The sequence below is a fragment of the Mercenaria mercenaria genome, chromosome 9 (genome assembly GCF_021730395.1).
Source record: "Mercenaria mercenaria strain notata chromosome 9, MADL_Memer_1, whole genome shotgun sequence".
Classification (NCBI taxonomy): domain Eukaryota; kingdom Metazoa; phylum Mollusca; class Bivalvia; order Venerida; family Veneridae; genus Mercenaria; species Mercenaria mercenaria.
This window is the reverse complement of record NC_069369.1, coordinates 37,858,261-37,879,962: the sequence shown is the minus strand read 5'-3', so window position 1 is coordinate 37,879,962 and position 21,702 is coordinate 37,858,261. Positions and strand designations below refer to the sequence as shown.

Sequence of the window (21,702 nt, the reverse complement as noted above, 5' to 3'; positions counted from 1 at the left end):
CAACATTTGTCGAAACATGTTACAGACAATCTTAGATAGGAGGTTTCTTGAATGAAATAACATCTTTTGATAAGTTTTATCAGTAATCAAATGTTGATACTGGTTTATGTTGTATTGACAAGTATCATGCCTGACAGATATCTTGCTATTTTTGTGGTTGTGTTTCACATCGCATTTTAGTACAAAGACAGTGTTGTTCATATAATGTAAGATAATTGGCTTAGTACTGATAAGTCAATATCACCTTTCAGATTATTTAGTATTCAATTATAGAAAGAATTAAGAATTTTTAAAACTTTTTTAACTTCTAGCGCACATACATGTAATCAATTTGGCCAGGTTCGCGCCACTTTCCGTCCTAACAGGTGTTGTATTCTAGCGGTCTTAACATAAAATTAAGCCTGGTGACCCATACATTTTTAGCCATTTTTATGTTCACAATACACTTATTTATACACAAGAAAGACAGGAAAAAAATCTATGAAAGAGTTTTTTCAAAATTTAAAAAATAATATTCTTCACTATGGGTATTTTTTATTGAAAAAAGTTCACAAAAGTAAATATGAAACAATATTCTTTTTCATTTGTACTAATTACTGTAAGGATAGAGTATTACAAATATGGCTATAATATCAAATAAGTATATAATAAAATTTGTAAAATGAAAAAAACCTTATTGTGCTGTCTTGATGTATATTTTGGTTGGTATTTATAAAAAAGCAGAAAATTATGAAAATGTTGAAAAATCGCTGGCAGTTTCAGCAGCAGTGGGTGTGTTCAAAACAATTTTTCACTTAAACGAGCCTGGTGACCTATTGTTTTTATTTGTTCATTGTTTTCAGCACAAAATGTCATATCATATATGTTAATTTAAAAAAATTCTATGAAAGGAAAAAAACTATAGGAATTCTCTTTAATAAGAGGATGTATTATAAACGTAGAGATATATGTAACTCTAAATTAATTTCCATTCTACAGGCACATTCCATGAAAAGGGTAATTTTAATAAAAATTTAACATTTCTATTTCAATATCAAAGTCTGACGTGTTTTATTCTCATTTACGTTTTTTGCTCTGGAAATATTGAGAAAGCATTTCAACGAAACAACAGTGTAGATTATACGGAACAATCTTTGTATGCTGTTTAAGTTTTTCTTTCAAGGACAAAAAAATGAGCGTGCCGCAAAATGTTCTTATTCTATATTAGCAAATATCGCTGCAAAATTGTTTAAAGGAAGTTTAAGAATAAATCTTTAAAAAGGGTCCGTCCTTTTTGAAGCATAAAAAGCACCTATGCAAAATGACAGCAGAGTCTGTTCACAGCTTTTATATCCAGTCAATGAGTTAATTAAGAGCGCTGTTTATTTTTTATACTATCTACAAAGCATACAAAATAAAATGTACAATAACAATATGTTCTTATTGGGAGATCAAATGTTAAGAACAAAAATGATTAAACTTTTCTTCACCTTGAAATGACCAACAATATACTTGCTTGAACCTTAATATTGACCTTTAGAAATGATAAAGTGGGAAGGACACTAATCTCTTGTGTCACATATATCGACGTGTTCAAGATAAGGTGTCAGATTCAATTAGTAATTGAGACAAAGTCTCTCTCAAAATGACACCAGGACTAAGGACGTGTATCTTTTTCCTTCATGCATTAGTCTATGCCAATGGTAAGCAAACAATCAGTTTCAAAATGGTTTGTTATCGATTTCTTTTAATTTCTTCGTGGAAAAAGTATACTTTAGGTTTATTTATGTGAATTGTGTGGGCAATTAAATTATTTCTTAATATATATCAAATATGTCTGTTAGAATTTCATAAGTGAAATCATTAGGATTAGAATTAGTCGGTATCATGCAGCATGGTTACATACTTGCGTGTTTGTAAATACGTATATATTGCATACGTCTTTGCCATACTGGTGACCAAGTTGTACTAACTTTCCCAAACAACAAAATGACACCCGTATGCAACAGTCATAAAATGAGTATAAAATGATAAAAAAAAACTTTTATGCGTAAATTTTTGATACATAAAGCGCAAATCTATATCTAACGAATATTTCCAGCGCACAATTAGATCATTTTATGTCAACGTTTAGTTATACTTCGAAACAGGGCTTACTTCAATCATTCATTAAACCCGTTATTGCAATAACGGTAAATCAAAATTTTATGTACATGTCATTGTCAGAATTTGTTGAAATTTTATGATCATTTTTGCCATTTTTAACTTACAGTTTGTTCTACGGTTGGATATGAAATAAGACAAATACCGATATATATTATGCCTTTTGTATAGCTTGATAGTTTAAAGGTCCATTACTAAGGGAAAGTGAGTTGGCATTTTTTTTCATAGCCAGTGCATAGACTTCTGCAAGACACTAAATAATGAAGATTGGAGGTCAAAATTTACAGAAGGTCTTTGGAACTCAAAGAAATGTATGTGTATTATGTTGAAATTTCAATGAATCGACAGAATGACCCCCCAGGTCATTTTAACTTTCTTCATACTTCATAGAAAAATAATTGTACATATACTGCGATTTATTTCGAATTTCTACATACCAACTTTCATTTTCCAATAAAATGAAATAGTTTCTGTGCTTTTTAAAAGAAATTAAAATGTTCACTTTCCTTAGTATTGGACCTTTAATAGAATGTGGCATAACGTACATGCACATCTATTTACTTGTTAAATGATATTCGACATACACATTATATATCATTATTTCTGTGTGTAGCTGTCAGCTGTCATTTACAGAATGTCCTGACATAAAACTAAAGTATTTTTAGACCGCCTCGGTAGACTAGTGGTAGAGCGCCCGCTTCGAGTGCGAGAGGCCGTGAGTTCGATTCCTTGCCGCGTCATATCAAAGACGAAAAATGGTACTATAGTAGCTTCCTTGTTTGGCGCTCAGCATTAGAAGGATAGTGCTAGGATTGGTAAGCTCGGTGATAGTATAATGTGACATGGTGGGGTATCATTTTTTACAGCGAAGGTATGTCACCACTCTTTGAGAAGTTTCCAGTTTTCACAGTCAGCTTCAACAGATGGCCGTGCACAAACTTTTAACCTTCAACATCCTTCCATTGTTGAGAAGATAACGATTCATGCATGTGATTATGATAGAGCATTGGCCGACGGTCATTTCAATGTTACATATATAGAAGCTTCGGACTTCACAAAACAAGAACGAATTTACTCGGAGGTAAGTCAAACATTATGTTTACTATAGGTTTGTATGTTTCGCGGCATTTTTATTTCTAGGTATGATGAAAATAGACATAATCTCGTGCTTCTTAGTTAAAATCAGGGAGTGGTTTGAACTCGTTTGCCAATATTCACGAAAACAAATATCGCGAACGTCACAGTGTTTTACGAAGACTTTTCAGATGTTTATAAAAAATCTTGTCCAAATTTACAAGTTTAAAAGATTCATACTCTTTTTCCCAAACTACCCACCAAACCCCCATAAAAATAGAAAAAAAGAAGAAAAAAAGAAATGCAGTAACTTCATGTTTATAGGTACCGCCGATAGAAAAACTTGTAACTTGATGCAATGTGCGTACAATATCTCATGGTGTAAGACGTTTTGTTTTCCTTACTTACGCACTAATTACTTCGATGTGGTTTAGAGTTAAGCACACGTTTCACATCACAGAACTCAATTTCGAGACTTAAGGCATATCAATGACTGTATCCTTATGTTTGTTTCATCAGGATGTTGCAGGAGGGTGGTCAAATTCTGGGAAAGATGCATGGATGATATTTAACCCTGTTCTATATACTAGAAGGTTTAGCTTCAGCCACTGGCATGCCATGAACTGTTCAAAGATACACGTCCTTGGCTGCCATCCTCATGGTAAGATTACAACTCGTTTTCATCCCACTTCGTACTATATTATCATATTTAAAGTAGTCATAAACAGTTTTAACATCACAAGTTAGTAACAAAATGATTATACCGACGATTTATAGTACATATAGCATAATATACTACTTCAAACTATTTATAGTTTTGCAATATAACGTTGCAATTTCAGTTATTTTTATGTGTTAACTACCAAGACTTAGTTTCGAACTTCTGGTATCTACATGTTTAGTAGAAAAATCAATTCATACAGTAATAAATGGACATAATCATTCTAAAACTTCAACATAACAGTATTACAGTCAAACCTGTCTATAAAGACCACTCTTGGGAGAGCCAAAATATGGTCTTTATTGGGAGATGGTCTTTATTCAAAGGTTAAGATACACTGTAAATGTTAAAATGGGAAACAAAACATGTGGTCTTTAATGCCAGGTGGTCGCTGTTCAGAGGTTGTCTTTAACACAGGTTTGACAGGTTTGACCTTGCTAAAAACACCGTTTTTATTGTCCAGTAGTACTTGTTCGTGTTGTCCCGGACTTTGTCCGTATACAAATAGCCTCTTCATCTTGTTTTGATTACTAGACAAAACGCAAATTTGCTCTTGTACGTTTTTTTCTGAAACAACATTTATCGTGTTGTTGATCCGTGACAGCAACAATTGTAGGAACAGTAAGCTGTAATCTAAAATGAATATATCCTATATGATTTTAAAGAAGATAGCTTTGTCATAGATTTTTACAATTATTTTTTTTTGTCAGAATAAGTTTGATCCGTCAGGGATTAAACCCTGCAAGAATTGTCAGCTTTTTTTTTTGTCATTCTGAAACTAGTAGTACATGATATTTGAACAAAAGTGTTTTTCAATATAACCAGGCACCGCACGCTTTTTACCAGAACATGTGAACAAAACATTAACTTAAAACCCTGCTATGTAGCGCGCCAGACAAACGCATCAATTGCATTTTTAAATAAGAATCAAAGTTAATGTATATGTAATTTGATTAGAATATTATTAAAATATAAATTCAAAGTGTTTATCAATGCAAACGATTTTACATTTTTTTTATTCAGAAATATGTGACCAATCCTTCTGCAAAAATGGAGGTACGTGTGTCGGAAATGATCAGTGCGCATGTGCGGAGGGATTCATGGGACCGAGATGTGAACAACCCAGTAAATATGTTATATTTTAACCAGTTTCCGGCTTACTTAAATATATAATGTTTGCCTTATCTGTAATGATAAATTACATTAGTTTCAGTCATAGATCAATATTTCAAATTATCACTGATGTTAACTCGTTATGTAACTAAAGCTACTTACCAACTTTCCAGACTAAAGACGAGACGTATTCAATAATAAAGTGTCATATTCATACTCAGCATTTCAGAGGCATATCCCAAGTTGAAATATTTACAGCAAAAACGCTAGATTTCGAAGCTCTGATATTATTTACTGCTATGTGTGGTGTAAACAATTGGGACTAGTTCAATAGATGAAAAAAAACTAGAGACTTACTTCGAATAAGTATTGTTAACAAAAAATATCAAACAGTCGACTAATTAAGGGGTTCAATAAACAAAAATTCTGATCTGCATAGAGCCATTTTTTAAGCAAAGCAGGCTTCTGAAAACCAAGTTAAGGTGGCATTAATTATCACAGTCGGCAATTTCTGTTCGTTTACGTCTGTGTGTATGCGATTTTGGCATTCTCCAGTCGTTATGAAAAATAATTTTCTGTTACTGCCGAAGGATGCCAAAATCACGTACTGAGAATACGCAAACCATGGAGGACCAGGTTTAAATTCAAAATTTTGAATATAGTTGTTTGCTCTAGATAAGAGTCATTACTGCTCTGTTAGCAACAAATAGTACGATTACATCGAAGGAATCACGAATCTTGTTTGTTGTCCTTAATGTTGACCTTGATAAGACAAGTCATGCCAATTTCAGCTTTGTATGACGTGAAGGTAGCGGTGGTTACTACAGGAGAAATGATATGATACACAAAAGAAAGTAAATAAAATGACCCAAAATTATCCGATATACAAATGAACAAGTTCTTCTTACTACTTTTGTAATTGTTTTCCAGTACAAAACATGACTCTTGACGACTTTGGATTTGTCGCAAATGTATCAAACGTCCTTTATACTAAGGTAGCGGCATTCAATGTTAGTGGAGACATCTCTTTTTCATTTGACGACGAAAGTAAGCAGACCAGTGGTCGTCGAAATACTCGCACTCTTGGCTTGATAAATGGTTTGGCGCATATTTTTGGACATGGCGGAAGTTTTCACTATTTGTCGTCACATATGTCTGGATTCCAGCACAGTCATCATCATACATTTGGACATTTACCTTCGCATAGCATATATTCCGCTATAAACAATTTCGCAACAGGATTTACGCATACCGTCCTGGCAAAGTTCGGACATCACCATCACCATAGCAACACGCATTACTTCTTTACAACGCACGGAACCGCACATTATTCTCATGGTGCGTCATTACATATCAACAACCAACATCTGCATCTACATGTGCATTATGCTAACAGTAACGGGCACCATCACCATTTTCACGTGTCGGCAGTATTTAAACCATTGCCAAATGTCAAGTATACAATAGCTAGTTCATTCAGGTAAAGCTTAACATAATGATAGTAACTTACGTTTAGCTTGTCCCCATATTGTATACAGTGAAACTCTGAAAACCGAGATTGGAGTCTATGTCAGTCAATTGATATTACCATTGGGAAGGCATATATGAAATTTAGTCTGTTTCGAATTGAGTCATTTTCCAACTGTCAAATGTTTCCCTTTAGTTTTTCACGACCTGTCAAAACTTTTTTTGTGGAACAATGTAGTATATGACATTATAATAGATTGCATAACAATTGTCGTGCTAGAAACCATTTCGTTGAGCTAACTGAAGTCAAGTAAGAATTTCTATTGTTATAGTTTATTGTTGATATGAGGGTATCAAAACGATTGAAATGCATCAGAAAGGTTCCTTCCTGGTGGGTAAAGAGAAAATAAAAACCACTTTGAACAAGTGCTTAGTATAATCAGCGTAAGAATTACAATCACTCTTAAATGTGAGTCTTGGACAAGGCCTTTTTCTAATAAGATTTTCTTGAAGGAAAAAAAGCAGGACTTTTGACCCCTTGATTAAATAAACGTTTGAACAACAGAGGCTGCTTAATGGCTTACTATCCTGGATATTGCAATAACATTGATAGACCTAATAGGTTAGAAGGGGGATTATCTTCACATCTACTTTCTTTAGCATGTATACCAACTTGGTTTACTAATCTCTGGACATGTCAACTAACTGATGATATAAAAGAGAAAATGCTTCAAAACAATATTGTAGTTAATTGACTTCTTTTATCACATGTGGTACCAGAAAAAAAAGTAAGCATCTACATCTTAAAGGTGTCAGTAGTGTGAAAATCCATGAGTTTGGGGCAGTTTTACGATATATTTTGATAAGAATAAATATTGTTTTCTACTTGATTACAACGACTTTGGCTGAGCACTACCAAGTTATACTTTTGTATCCACATTCGCCGCCATTGGTCCAATCTTTTAATCATATATCATTCAGATTTGTCCAGTTACTGTTGAACTTTTTCTAGAGTTTAAAAGGAAGTAACTATCCTACGGATTGAATACACCGTTATATGTAAATAATTTACTACATGTGTTATGAATTGAAAACCATTAAAGCTACAATAGCAAGAAGAATATCTTTCTACCCTGATAGACCTAAAGTATATTTTAGTTTTTTTATCTTTTAATTTGAATTCATCATTCTGTAGTTTAATGGTTACTTGTATTTATAATACATATGAAATTATTGTTATAGACAAACTTTATTTGTAAGAATGTGTTTTGTTCAACTAGTGTTCTGAAGAAGTAACAAATCATAGTTAATTTCTAAAATTACAGAAATTTATCATTCTTTAAGCACAAATATCTCCATTTTAATGTGACAAGATAGAATTTAATGTTCCACATGAACTTGTATACAGGTTCTAGCATTACCTAACATACAAAATGCATACAGTACATTTTCAAGAATATTTAATTGGTAAGAAAGTGGGAAATAGTTGACTTGAGGAAGCCGTTTTGAAATAAAGTTGCCGCCAAAAAAAAAAATGATTAAAAAGTACCTGACAGCTTTTGAGAGATTCGACTTTCAATACAAAATACAACTTCGTATACAAATTCTGTGATATGAGGTTAATAATGTGTCTGCACACGACGCCATAAGTTTAGTAAAAGTGCCAATAGAAATTCTCACGATGGGTAGTGATAACGAAGGTTGTGTCTACTGATATATTTTTTTTTGTATTATTAACTACTACTATTTTAATCTACCGTATAGTAAAGTATTTTCTTTAAATCAATCTCCCAAGATAGAAAATGTAGATGAATAACTTTGTCATATGTTTTCTTAACATGTAAAATATTGTTTTCTTTTATTTCCTTTCAAAGTACATACTTTAGAAATATTTCTCATTTCCTTCATTTTAGATTACATTAAAAGGCAGTAAGTCCATAAAGTTAATAAATTCTTAGTTTCCAAGTCCTAAGACACAAAAAATTTTCTGTTGTTTCAACCTATTTTACATGTACCATCAATTCGGGGATCTTCATTTTCAGTCCTCACTATGGTGCAAGCTTATATATAAATGGACATAACATAGCTTCGCTTACCAAGCCTAACATTACACCACCAGTTAGTAACTTCCCTGGGATACCAAAACCGCTATGCTTCGGTCTGTGCGGAGCACATCCAGGGACTGGGCCAAACAACCTTACCATTGGTAATATTGCTGTTGCCGGTGCTAACGCGGCTGTAATGGCGAAGAACTTCATTCTTGGACTATTAGGTATAGATAATTTTCTCCTAAGATCATACGGTATAAATACTTTTCTTCAGGTATGAAGAATTATCTCCTTAGTTAAATACGTATAAAGAATATTCTCCTTGAAATATTAAGTGTTAAATTTCCTCTAAATTAATTAAATGATTATTCGGTATAACCATCTGTAGTTGGCATAAAGATTTGTTTGGGCTAACGTCACGCCGACACAATTATAGGTCAAATGGTGACTTTCCAGCTTTGATGGCGGAGGAAAGGCCCAGGTTGCCCTCTGTGCATTATTTCATCACAGGTGGGCACCTGGGCAGAACCATCGACCTTCCGTATGCCAGCTGGATGGCTTCTTCACACGAAGAGTTCTACGTTCATCTTATTCTGTATAAAATAAACACACAATTAGAAATTTTACAGATGAATCGTATATCAAAACTACCCTCTCCTCTCCGTTCTCAACAAGTTTTTTTCTCTTCTTAAACAAATCACGTGATTCCAATTTAAACTGAAACTTTATAAACCCTCTTTATCAAACGAAGTAAAAATCTGACTTGTACCGTATTTTCTAACATTATTCAGTACATTTGGACAAATGACTCTCCTTATTTCTTTGTAGCGTAGAGCTTTATTAACAAATTAGTTGCTATTTGATCGCAGCCATATTATATCGATCTGTTCAAACAACAAATATTCGATTTTTCCTTGATAATTAAGATATATTATATCAAAAATTATTCTGTACAAGCATTCACAACGACGGACATGTCATTATATTGCTTATGACTTTCTTTCCAAATACCTTGCCGCCTTTATATCAAACTCTTCCAATCTTTCCGTAGGTGCCGGAAAATCTGTAACGTTACAGATAATTCAATAAACATACTCTTTCGAAGTATACATATGCTAACTAAAAAACAAACAATAATAATGTAGAAAACAAAAGTCAAAAGAGCAAACATATCAATATCCTGAGACTACTTGACTTTTGAATATTACATATATTGTAATCAGTTCTATAAAAATCAATATTTACATTCACAGGTTGTATCTGAAAATTATTTTTACAACGTTTTTGATTCGGTAGGTTTGCCAATGCTCAATCTTTTAACACCACCTACTCATAGTACAGTTGCACCACAAGGAAATATTAAGACTACCACAGCTGCACCTCGACAAACAACAACTGTCGCACATGGTGGATTTACTCTTGCTCCGACATCAACATTACCACCAGCGACGGCTTCAACAGGTTAGCTATTTAAACTTATTCACTGAGGGCCACAAGTTCATTTTATGTGTGAGTATTTCCTTGTCAAATTTTCTTGTTTAACATTTTAGTTTGAATTTATACTGAAAAAAAATCTTTTTTTTTTCAAATACCACTAAAATGTCAACAACCTGTCGCTTTCGCCCTCGACTTTGTACTCGCGCTTGTACAACACACCCACTCTAGGTTCAGCTCGGGATGTAATGTTACAAGCAGATGGATAGATACATTTGAGAACATCTGTTGATTAATTATTTTCCTCATCGTTTTCCATGAAAATCTCACATGTCTTAGTATGTTTTATTCAAATGTCTACTTAAAGGTTAGTTTCAGTGTGTGAGAAAGTAGACCTACGAAAGGACCATTTTAAAAATAAACATGTTAACTAACATTTTATTTTATCAAAGTACATACGAATGCTGCAACAACAACTCCAACACCCCCTGTATGTTACGCATGCGCAAACACGATCTTAAACGGACGCTGTAGGACAACTTCCCAGTGTTATACTGGTGAGGTACGTGGTTTAAATTATTATATTATTGCTTTTTGAATTTGCCTTTGTAGGTGAATGTAGAGAACTAAAACATTCAACTTTTATTATATAGAAACATACGGTAATTCGGTCACATTCGTCCTTTCTTTGCTCATTAAAATTGAATTGACTTTTTGCCTTGCAGAAAAAAAAGTTTTTTAGTCTTATTGAAGGATTTTACTAAAACTATTCAACCCTTCTTTAACTCTTCTTTAACTGCACTTACTCAATTATTTACATTGCATTCATTCCATGTTATATTGTTCAGTGTTCCTAATAAAATACTTACTAAATGTGCATATTATGTAAGAAGAGAGAAAAGTATTTTACAGAAAGTGAGAGTTGATGCTAAGATATGAATAGCTTATATATACTTTGACCTTATTATATTTGACATGTTACATCAAAGTGGAAATCATGTAGTGTGACAGTCTGTAAGAAAATGGCGGATATAATCTACCATTATCAAAATAACTTCTGTTATTTTAAACCAGGTCTGTGCAGTTTTTCAAGGAAGTCAAGGTTACACTCACAGGTGCATGAGTCAAACGGTATAATAATTTGTTTGTATAACACTTATGATTTGATATTTACTTATGCTGAAATCAGTATATATGCGATTCTATTATGGACGTAAGGTTCACCGAACCTTTCAACAGACGTCAAAATGAAACCAGAGAGCACACCCTGGCCATTAAACGCATGTCTAGCAATCCGTCCATAATTGGCAACTGTTGTCTGTCCAATGATGGCCGATATGGGTTTGTTGGCTATTGGTATTAGAAATCTTTTAAGAGAAGGAGGTTTCCGCTGAAATACGCCGGGAGCATTCTTACAACCTCTATAATTTATATTTTTACAACACGTATCAAAGTGTTTTTATTAATCCAAATTTTGCACAAATAATATACAGTAAAATGATGTATTTATTTATAGACGGTTTTGGACACGGCGTAATCATTTTAAATAGAACCAGTTATCACCTTCTGATTGTTACTTATTACATGAATACTAAAACAATCTTGTTTGTCATGTTTAGTTACCTTAATCTGATTGTTTTGTTAATACTCCATATAAGTTTTGATTAATACCGTGGGCTCAACCCTAAAGTCGTGGATTCAAGCCCTACCGGTGTATCTATCAAAATTTCTTGTCTATAACCAGTATTCATTTTGCAAGAAGCGGGCGCCGCGTAAGGGTTTCAGATTAGTTATTAGTGTCGAGGTAAAGTAAATTAAAGATGGAACACACTTCAGTTATTATAAATATATCATTAATTGTATTTCAAGCTATGCAACTCTAATATGAAGAAGGCTACTACTTGCTGGAACTGCTGCACAGGAAGTCTATGTAACGATAAATGCGGTGGAAGTGAGTAATCTTTATATCAAATTACAAATTAGTATATGTGACTTCGGCTAAAATCGGCCACTTATTATAAATTGAAAGAAAAATATCAAAATCCAAAACTAAACCAAAAATGGTTATACAAGAACTAATTTAGATTTTCAATTGTTAAACAGTATCACAAGTATCTTTGTATACTCCATAGCTACATAGATTTACGCCTTGTTTGCTATTTTCGCGACTTTAGATGGCTCAAATCATGCGTTAAGGAAAGTTACGGGTATAGCATATGTCTTTTTTGTTTTGTCCTTTGTCATACGTTCTGTTTTTTTCATTTGATGTCGCGAGTGCTATTTTTTCAAAGACAATGCTTTTAACTTGTTGTCAAAGGGTCGGTAAATAATGTTGGCTAGTATGTTTTTACTTTGCAAAATGATTCCGACTAATGTCGCTTTCTTTGTTTATGTTTAAACCAATATACCATTTTGTATTACACGTAAATCATGTCTTTTCATCTTTTCATTTGCACCATCATCAAATATAGCAATTGCTTAATGTCAAATGTCAGGACAGTCGTAAATGCTTGTTTTTATCAGATCTGCCAATCGTAGACGCTTTCAGCACCATCACATTTGATTTCTTTTCAACAGCATCACGTTTTATTTATTGTAGGCAACTTCATTCTAATCATTGCCTGCTCGATAAGCAGTAACAGATGATAACAACATCATAATAGTTTATCGTCAGTATCGTCACAGTTCTTTACTGACAACAGCATCAGTTTCTAACTCTAGTACAAACATTGCTAGTTTATATCAGCTCCAAAATGCTTTACTAGTATGCTAATTATTCTTTTATAATTTCCATTACCATTCTGTCCTTCCCATGGAAAGTACCAGAAACAAGTAAATTTGTTTGTTAGCACCGTTATAATTTGTTTACTTTTGTGTATCGTCAGCATGATCATGTCTAGTTTTTTATGTTTGTTTATTTTAAACATAAGCTTATTCATCGTTCTGTGAACGCAATCGTTTGATTTCCTACGCTATTATTTCCATATTGATTTTAGCACAGTCATGCTTTGTTTGATCTTTTTCACCTTCATGTCATGTTTATTTCAGCACCATCTGTGAACGCAATCGTTTGATTTCCTACGCTATTATTTTCATATTGATTTTAGCACATTCATGCTTTGTTTGATCTTTTTCACCTTCATGTCATGTTTATTTCAGCACCATCATGCTGTTTAGTGTCATCCTCATCTCAAGCTAACTATAAGCACGATTATGTTTCATGTATTTGTAGCGTAAAATTGCGTCAATACTGTTAGTTAAGTTCAAGCTAGGGCATGTTTTGTTTAGCTCTACCATCGTTATGTTTCTTTTTCAGCGTGTAACGATACTCCACAATGTTCTCGTCTCCTATCTGTTGGGTACAATGTCTGCAATGATCCTGTGGCGTCCGTAACTTTTTGTCCGAAGACGTGTAACAAATGCCCATCTAGCGGGTAGCCGTGAACTGTTCATTAGTTGTAAATTGTGAAACTGACATGTTATTAAAGTGACCATTGTTGTTCTATTGAAATGATATTTTACTCCAGAATAATGCATTCAGTTGCATACCAGGTGTTCTCAGAAACCATTATTTCAAATATTTTTATGTTAATATATACCTCAATCTTATTCTTACTTAATAACAAACAGCTGTCTTACTGTATCTTAATATTCTAATATTTTATTAATCTTATCTGATGTCTGATCTTTTTTAATGCTTACTAAATAGTTTATTCACAATGGTATTTATGCTAATTTATGTTATATGTCATTAAATATCTTAATTGTCGTATTTTTATGTATTTGTAAAACGCCATTGAATATGTTTTGCGTAAAAATAGGCGTTAATCAAATAAAACAGTTTCAGTTTCAGTTTTTTTTTCAATCTAAAAGGAATAATTAAAACCAGTTTAAATATACCTGCTACTCATAAGACCAGAGTATTTTAACATCACGCTGTATATCTAAAAGTTTGAACATCGCCTTCATTTATTTTAATGCTAGTAATCAGAATGATTATGTATCAGATAATAAATTCACACTTTTAACTCTAGAACTTTAAATTTATTACATTTGCTCTAGTATAGCATTTATTTAATAAACCCAATATAGCAAATGTAACTCTGGAAGCTTTAGCTCTTAACTTTGCTAATAAAAATATAAATAAATAAGCCCACTGCCTAGACCTAGACATTTTAAAGCGTTTTACAGAACATTTAAGCTCAATTTAACTACTCGTATAATGAATTCTTTTCACGAAAGTTAAATGCTTATTACAGATACAATTTGTTCTTTAATAGCATTTTAAAGAACAAAGAAGGAACTCGTTTAACGAACAAATAAGAGTTTCTACAGATACGATATTTCCTAAAACAGCTTTTAAACTTCAATAAGTGTTATAAAGAACGACTTTAATAAACATGTAATACTCTTCATGTACAAATACAAATGTTCTTTTACAGCATTTAAGCTTAATATAGCTATAATGAGGTTTTTGCACGTACATTTTGAGTTAACCAAGTGCCGAGTAGACATTACGGTTTAGAGGTATAATGTTAAGGACATGTCGAGAAATCCTATTCGTATTGTTTCATTAGTTCTTTCCACCTTGCATATAGCTCATTGCACGGCATTAGCCATAACTTGTGTAATAATGGCCAACCACATTTTGCGGTAGTCAACAAATAAGTGTTTCCTGGCTGTTGTGCGTAAGAATGTGCGCCAAACACGAGAGACTGACATAGCCGAGCACAAATTAAAGTTTTCAAAGCATTGAATTCGTTGTCGTTCAGAGAAGTGGCCTCATAGTACCCTGCAAGTACATGACCGCCAACGTCTATCTGTCGTTCTTCTGGGCAGTTGATGGTTAGATACGTGATACAGATGGCGACATCAAACACTATGTATGAATCAGTGACGTCACCAAAATCTAACATGGCAGAAACATCATGAATACGTTGATCATGTGGTATGTTTTCTTGTCCGGGAAGTTCATGTACTATAATATTTTGCTCGTTCAGGTCACCGTGTATCAAACCTGAAACGAAATTGAATCGATTTACTGTAACTATAGGAATTGTATCCAGAGATATTTTCTATACTCTGTTGAGAACTATTATAGAAAGAGGTAGAATATTTGGGCGAATGAAACGATTTATAAATTGGTACTGCGAAATAATATAGTGTTTTACATTTATGTGAATCAATCGGATCAATATCCGCATCCATAAAAGTTAATGAGAAAATGATAACAAACGAAATAACACCTCTAACTACTTAGGAACAGTTTGTTTTGTCAGCAGCCATTTGACCGGAACCACATGTCAAGCAAACAGTTATTGGACCGGAAGCACATGACAAGCAACAGTTCTTCTATAGTTTTATCGGCTTGTTTGTGTGAGTAACTCTTTGCGGTATGAAAAGATAAAACCACAGCTTACACACAAAAAATGCGCAAGCACATTCTGCTTAACTCCTGCATCCATTAATATTTCGGACAAAACGACATCGCCTCAACATAGTAGGTCCCGTATTAGCTGTTTTTGTTTTAATCAAAACTGATATCAGACGATTTAAAAAAAGACAATTATTATCATTGTCATTTTTATTAAAGAATTGACGAAATGTGAATTAAAAAATGAGTATCAAAACAGGAAATCAACAAAACAAACCCTTCGTAAATGTTTTCATCTTTGGCACCACATGTTCTACAAATTCCTCAATCACATTTTCAACAACAGCAACGTCCTTCTTACAAGTGACTACTCTCAAGAAGTCTTTCAGAACTGGTATTTGGCTTAGACTCTAGATGGTTGAATGGTTGTCATAGAAACTGTGACGAAACCCCTAAAAATAAATTATATATTTAAGTTTCATTAAACAAGTAAATAAAAAAAACGAGACTCTGCCAAACATTTAATCAATTTTGTTCAATGATTTTGATATATTCTAAGTAGGAAGGCTTTCCTCACTTATTATAGACTAGGTCAATGAGACCAACGTTGACGTCAAAATATTATTTCACAAGTGTAATACCAAATTATGCAATAAGGCTTTTTCCCAGCACCCCACCCTTTTGTCAACCCCTTAGCCTCCCCCTTCCCTCCTGTTTCTTGTATTTTTCACATGATTAAAATGTACATGTTGGGTTTTTGAAGCAATCCGTCTACTATATTTCTCCGTTGCAGTTTCTGTTCGTTGCGGGCCTACTTTGCGATGCACGGCTCTATGGATGTGTTTGGGGTGCTCTGTGCTTCCTGGAAATCTAGCCTTACCTTTTATATTTTATTTCACTCTCAATACGTCAAACATATGATAAATATTTGCAGTTGTTTAGTATTTGAAAAACAGGGGTATGATAGAAATTTTATCTCATAAGGGTTTAAAAAATGAGAGAAACAGACGTTCATACAGTGATAAGTATATACAGTATAAACCAAAGTACTTTCAGCGTATAAAAAGTGAGAAATTTTAGAGCTCATTCCTTAGAAATATCGCTATTTTTTCGGCTTTCTCCATGCTTTTAGGTGGGATATACACGTATATACATGTATTATTTTTCTTTATCAAGTCATTTCTCAGAAAATCTTCTTAGTGTAGTTTCATAATCAGTCACTGGTAAGAATCAATCAAAGAACAACGCTGAAGTGTCCCATGTAGACTAATGCCTCCAAAATATCGACATCAGAAAGAAATAAGAGAAATAACGGGTTTGTTTTGCTTACCGCTATAGCTTTGTTCAGTCTACCGGCAAATTTTCCAATATTGTAGAAGGATCCGGGTACAAATGGTGTCTCAATGAATATTTTCCCCGGGATAAATGTCAGTAATCTAATTAGGTAAGGACCTGTCGTCACAGCAATGCCTTTAACAAAAATTAGTAGACAATTATTGGCTGTGTAATGTAACGCGATCTGCGCTAGAAATATTTATTGATGAAAACAAAAAACGGTGACGGTGGTGAATGTTTCTGTTTTCTTGTGCATCCAAGCTTGAAAGTTATTATCTCTTTTACATGAGAACTATATGAACTATTATTGCAAGCATAGCCAGTTATTTTAGACTGTATCAAAAGTGTAATTTCATATACATATATTCAATACCAAAGAAACAATGCATCAACATTATAAGATGCTTTGTGCAATTATGGACATTCAGAATCCATTGAGTAATGGGGAAATAATGAAAATTAGATATACATCTACAACTGCATTTCAGTCCCTTATCACAATTTTAGCATGTTTTAAAATTTAGACATATTCAGTGTACAGAGGGAAGTAACATTTTAATCTCGTTATGACAAACGAAATAAATATTGTTCCTTGATAATGTTTTAATCTGATAGACCCGATTTCTTTCTTTCACAAAACAAGCAAATACATGGTGGATGACTTCAAGGAGATGTAGATAGTAATCCTTCATACCATGAAAAACTATTCTATCACTTTGGGCTACCTTTGTGCTTCTTAAAGACAATGATTTTATTACCGTTTCTTAAACAGCTTAATTACGCGCGTAAACTCGACGCAACCAGGGACTTCCAAACCACTAAGCAGGTTACTTCTAGATTCTGTATATATTTTTCAACAGTAGTTGCAACACGACTGCATTTTATGAGGTCACTTATTTTGGGTATTTACATAACTTATATGTTTTGTAGGTCTATACAAACCATCGTTATATTCAGTAAAAGTTTCTAAACTCCATTCAAGCCCATTTCTGTTAAGAACTGGTATCTGGGTTGGTACTCCCCGCTCTCTTGCGTACTTACATAGTGCATGTTGTGCATCTGTAAATAGATAATACCGTTGACATGTTTTGCTTCCTTTGTTTGAAATGGCATGCATTTTTTTCTTCTCATGTAGGGTATACGCCATTGTTATATGGCATTGCATAGGTTCATCCCTAAAAAAGCAGCGTATCATGTGATACATTTATACAATATTTGTCTGCACAGTATAGATTTTGATGAAATCATGTGCCACAACATATTTTAATATATATGTATATATCGTGACTGTAGTGTGTAGGCCATCTATACACTTGTTCTTTTGTTTTCATTGTTTCAGGTAAATTATCAATTTCAGATTCATCAGCTTTAGATTCCACACTGCTAATTGTTCTTCCTTTTCAATCATTGTTAAATAACCTAACGTTCTCTCTAACACACAAAAACGGATGGGGCTTATTTCAACATATATTTATCAAAAGTGATTAAGAAAAGTTTCTTAAACTCAAAATGTCAGAAAATGTTCAAGCAAAAAATAGTTTTAATGGTCTCAAATTATTTAAGTGGCCGATAAGTAATTTGCGACAATTAAAATCTCATGTACCGTCGGAAATTTCTAAATTACAGCATAGTGTACCATATATTCAACCTTTGCAGGAATGTGACGCCAATCCTAGTGACAAATTTCACATTTGACATTTGTGTGAAAACTTCTTTACTAGACTTACCAATATACACAGGATTGGATGACTGCATGGAATTAAGAATTTTCAACACGTATCCATTCTTGTTCACAAATTCAATATATTTGTTCTCGCACGTATCTTCTGCAAGTACATACAAGTTGAGATCGTCATAACCTGGCAACTCTTTGATTTCTGCAACCTGTTGGATAGGAAGTATTTATGATAAATTTGATTTGTGTAAGACGGGATAACGTGAGTGACTGAAAGATACAAAAATGTATATAAACAAAGGCCTTTTGCAGAAAAAAATCAATAAATATCCAAGAAAAGACTGTTAGTAGTCGTTAAGTACGGTTTCAATTAGCAGCATAGAATGAATGTTTTTGTGCAAAACAAAATTGTTTTTGATAAATAAGAAAAGCATAATCGAAGATTAAGATTCAGTCAAAGCAAATTATGTGCACTCAGCCAGTAATTTTTGCTAGGAAACTGAGCTTTATTAACAATTATCCAGCATATTTGCCGATTTATAATTGAAAGACTTAAAACAAGTAGAATTTCGATGATGTGCATCAAAGTCCCCGAAAACAATGGATTTTAAGTAAAAGAATATCTCTCTTTTCCTCAAAAGCCACCGGTATTTATTCAGAATAAAGGAATGTCAGTTTTCTGGCTTGAAATTTATAAGGAAACTAGACTGTCACTATGAGCCCCTCAGTAGGTACTTCGACCGCATCAAATGCAACTTACAAGTATTCTTATATCTGTTTTTCATGTACAAAAAAAAATGAAGTAAACATTGCTTTCGTGTGAAAATAAAGGGAGTCTAAATCCTATTCAACTGCTTAAGCAAACACATTCTCATTTGTGACATACTCTTAGATAGATAAACATAACATCTCATTTTTTTTAATATAAGTTAAGTACACATGCTATACTAACTTGCTGTACATGGTTTTCCTACCCGATTGAAAGTGTCTAAAGTACTCGGATTTCTGTCTATAGGTGCGTATAATAAGTCTATGTCTTTTATTAGATGAGGATTCTTGTTAGGGAAAATATGGATAAAAATCAGTTCAAGCTATGAAACCAAAGCTTTGTATTCCTGTGGCCTTTACATATTGCACTTTATATTGATTCTTGTTTGAAAAAAATACTTCTCGATGAAATCTGCAAAGTGTTTTTCTGCATAGATTTTACATCCTTCCTGTTTTTGGAGATATTATCACCGCTGATAAAATCTAAGTGCTTACCTAATATAGCCCCGGTCGGGGACTAATAATAGGTACAAAAGATTTTCGTCTGCACACATTCAAGCCATTGCACTTTATTCATAATCTCAGTCACAGTGGTTCAGGATTAACAAGTGTGTGTGTGTGTGTGTGTGTGTGTGTGTGTGTGTGTGTTAAGTACGGTTTCAATTAGCAGCATAGAATGAATGTTTTTGTGCAAAACAAAATTGTTTTTGATAAATAAGAAAAGCATAATCGAAGATTATGTGTGTGTGTGTGTGTGTGTGTGCGTGTGTGTGCGTGTGCGTGTTGCAGAGCCGTTTTCTAACAGTATTACAGTGACGTAACGGCGGGCAGTTAACCTAAGCAGTTTTCCTGGATTCTGTTCAATTATTAACCTGTTTTCCGCAAGTAAATGTCAACCTCCCCACATAAATCCCAGGTGGAGGACGAACGATTTCTAACACTATGTCTTTTATACAACGTATATAAATGCGTTAAAGTAAGCTAGTACCGGGCTCTTACTTATGTCTCACCTCATGCACCTGTTGCTTCTAACGCAAGAGACACATGACATTTGCAACCCATTCGTTTTGTGCTTTGTCTTATCACACTGTTGATCTCAATAGCATCTCCACCAGATCAAAAGTGGCGCTTTATAACTCAGGGCGATTCTCAGAGTATACTAATACGAGCATGTCAGTTTCTATTCGAGTGTAGAATTTTCATTTAAGATCACTAATTTGTCAACAAACAGCAAAATATTCAAACTTTATATTGCTTCATGATGAAAACATTTGGTGGTGTTATTTTTGCATGTACATGTATAATATACTGTTATATTCAAATTAAATATTATCGAGGAATGGCATACGGAGTTATAGAGTTATAACACATCTATTTGAATATTTCGTTCAATTGCGACAGCTATTTAAGAAATTAAATATATTTTTCGGTGTTCACATGAAATGAACGACAGAATGGGAAACCATGAATCGAGTCAGCGACGTCATCTAAGGAACGTTCTCCCTGACTATACGCGGAAGTCCTCAAAACAGAGGCCCGTTATCACTAAGCAGCAATGTCGTAACTTTGAAGCTTTTCCTTTTGCTGTTCATACAAAATGAACGCCATAATTTTCAAAAGAAAAGAATAGGGCAAATGTAAATATTATCACTAAAGTCGAATTTGTCTTCACTAAACAACCAACATTTCAGAAGATAAATGTGATTTATCGAAAAATCGATTGAACATTTTTGAAAACAGTTTGAAATATATTATTAAGGTCAGTTAGAAATTTTGTTAAGAACAATGTCTGAAATAAAGCCTTTTCTAATTTTTCATGCTTCTTACCTAATGATAGAGCGAAATCGACCTACCTTTAATCCGTAGAGCCTATGCACAAGACCAGGAAGCAAACTCACTGGAACACGTGGTTTAATTTCTTCATCTGGTTCTTGCAGCTTTAGTCTCGTTGAATCAGCATTGTTGTTTAATTCACTCATATTTACATCTTTAATACAAAAACAACACCAAAAAACAACAACAACAAAAATAAGAATAGATAAACATCAAATTTCAAATGCATATTTACTCATGCAGTGTGTGTGTACACCTGCAGTATTGTATGTGGCATTTGCTGCACTGAATAACATTACTGTGAAGCTGCAAACAATGTTTTTGAATATACATAATGGTGGTATACATTTTAGGAGAAATTAAAAACAGGAAAGTAGGACTTACCCAGTGTGTTCATAAAGTAACCCAAAATAATTGATCTCTCGTCTAGTTTTAGCTGCCGCAAAAATATTTTATCCAATACACTATATCAAAATCCCTAGGATGAATTGAACTTGGTCCAGTGATCCACAGGTTTCAATTGTAAATGCACATAAAAAACTTTACAGTTGAAAAGTTTTCATATGTGGTGATATATTTTTGATAAATTTGCTTTCATCGCATCTTAATAAAGGTTGTCGTAAACAGAAAAATTAGAAAAGATCGCGCTTGAGATTAAAAAAGAAGTCAGTCATATCTTATATTTATAATTGTCCCGTCTGTTTGCCTTTAGCATATT

General features: G+C 33.3%; 2 protein-coding genes across 2 annotated transcripts; one reads left to right on the top strand and one right to left on the bottom strand.

The window, feature by feature from the left end:
* Nucleotides 1-1,541: 1,541 nt before the first annotated feature.
* LOC123546941 (uncharacterized) lies at nt 1,542-13,571 on the top strand. Its single transcript, XM_045333616.2, has 11 exons — nt 1,542-1,682; nt 3,009-3,223; nt 3,736-3,877; nt 4,961-5,062; nt 5,981-6,530; nt 8,560-8,789; nt 9,862-10,026; nt 10,452-10,561; nt 11,074-11,130; nt 11,869-11,950; nt 13,316-13,571. The coding sequence occupies exons 1-11, from the start codon at nt 1,625-1,627 to the stop codon at nt 13,435-13,437; spliced, it is 1,833 nt and encodes a 610-aa protein (XP_045189551.2). The 5' UTR covers nt 1,542-1,624; the 3' UTR covers nt 13,438-13,571.
* A 984-nt stretch (nt 13,572-14,555) lies between these two features.
* Nucleotides 14,556-21,225, bottom strand: LOC123546134 (hydroxylysine kinase-like). Its single transcript, XM_053550521.1, is given in 6 exon segments — nt 14,556-15,016; nt 15,651-15,825; nt 16,704-16,843; nt 17,651-17,767; nt 18,436-18,592; nt 21,005-21,225. Coding segments are annotated over 6 exon segments (1,176 nt in total). The 5' UTR covers nt 21,131-21,225.
* Between the last annotated feature and the right edge of the window lie 477 nt (nt 21,226-21,702).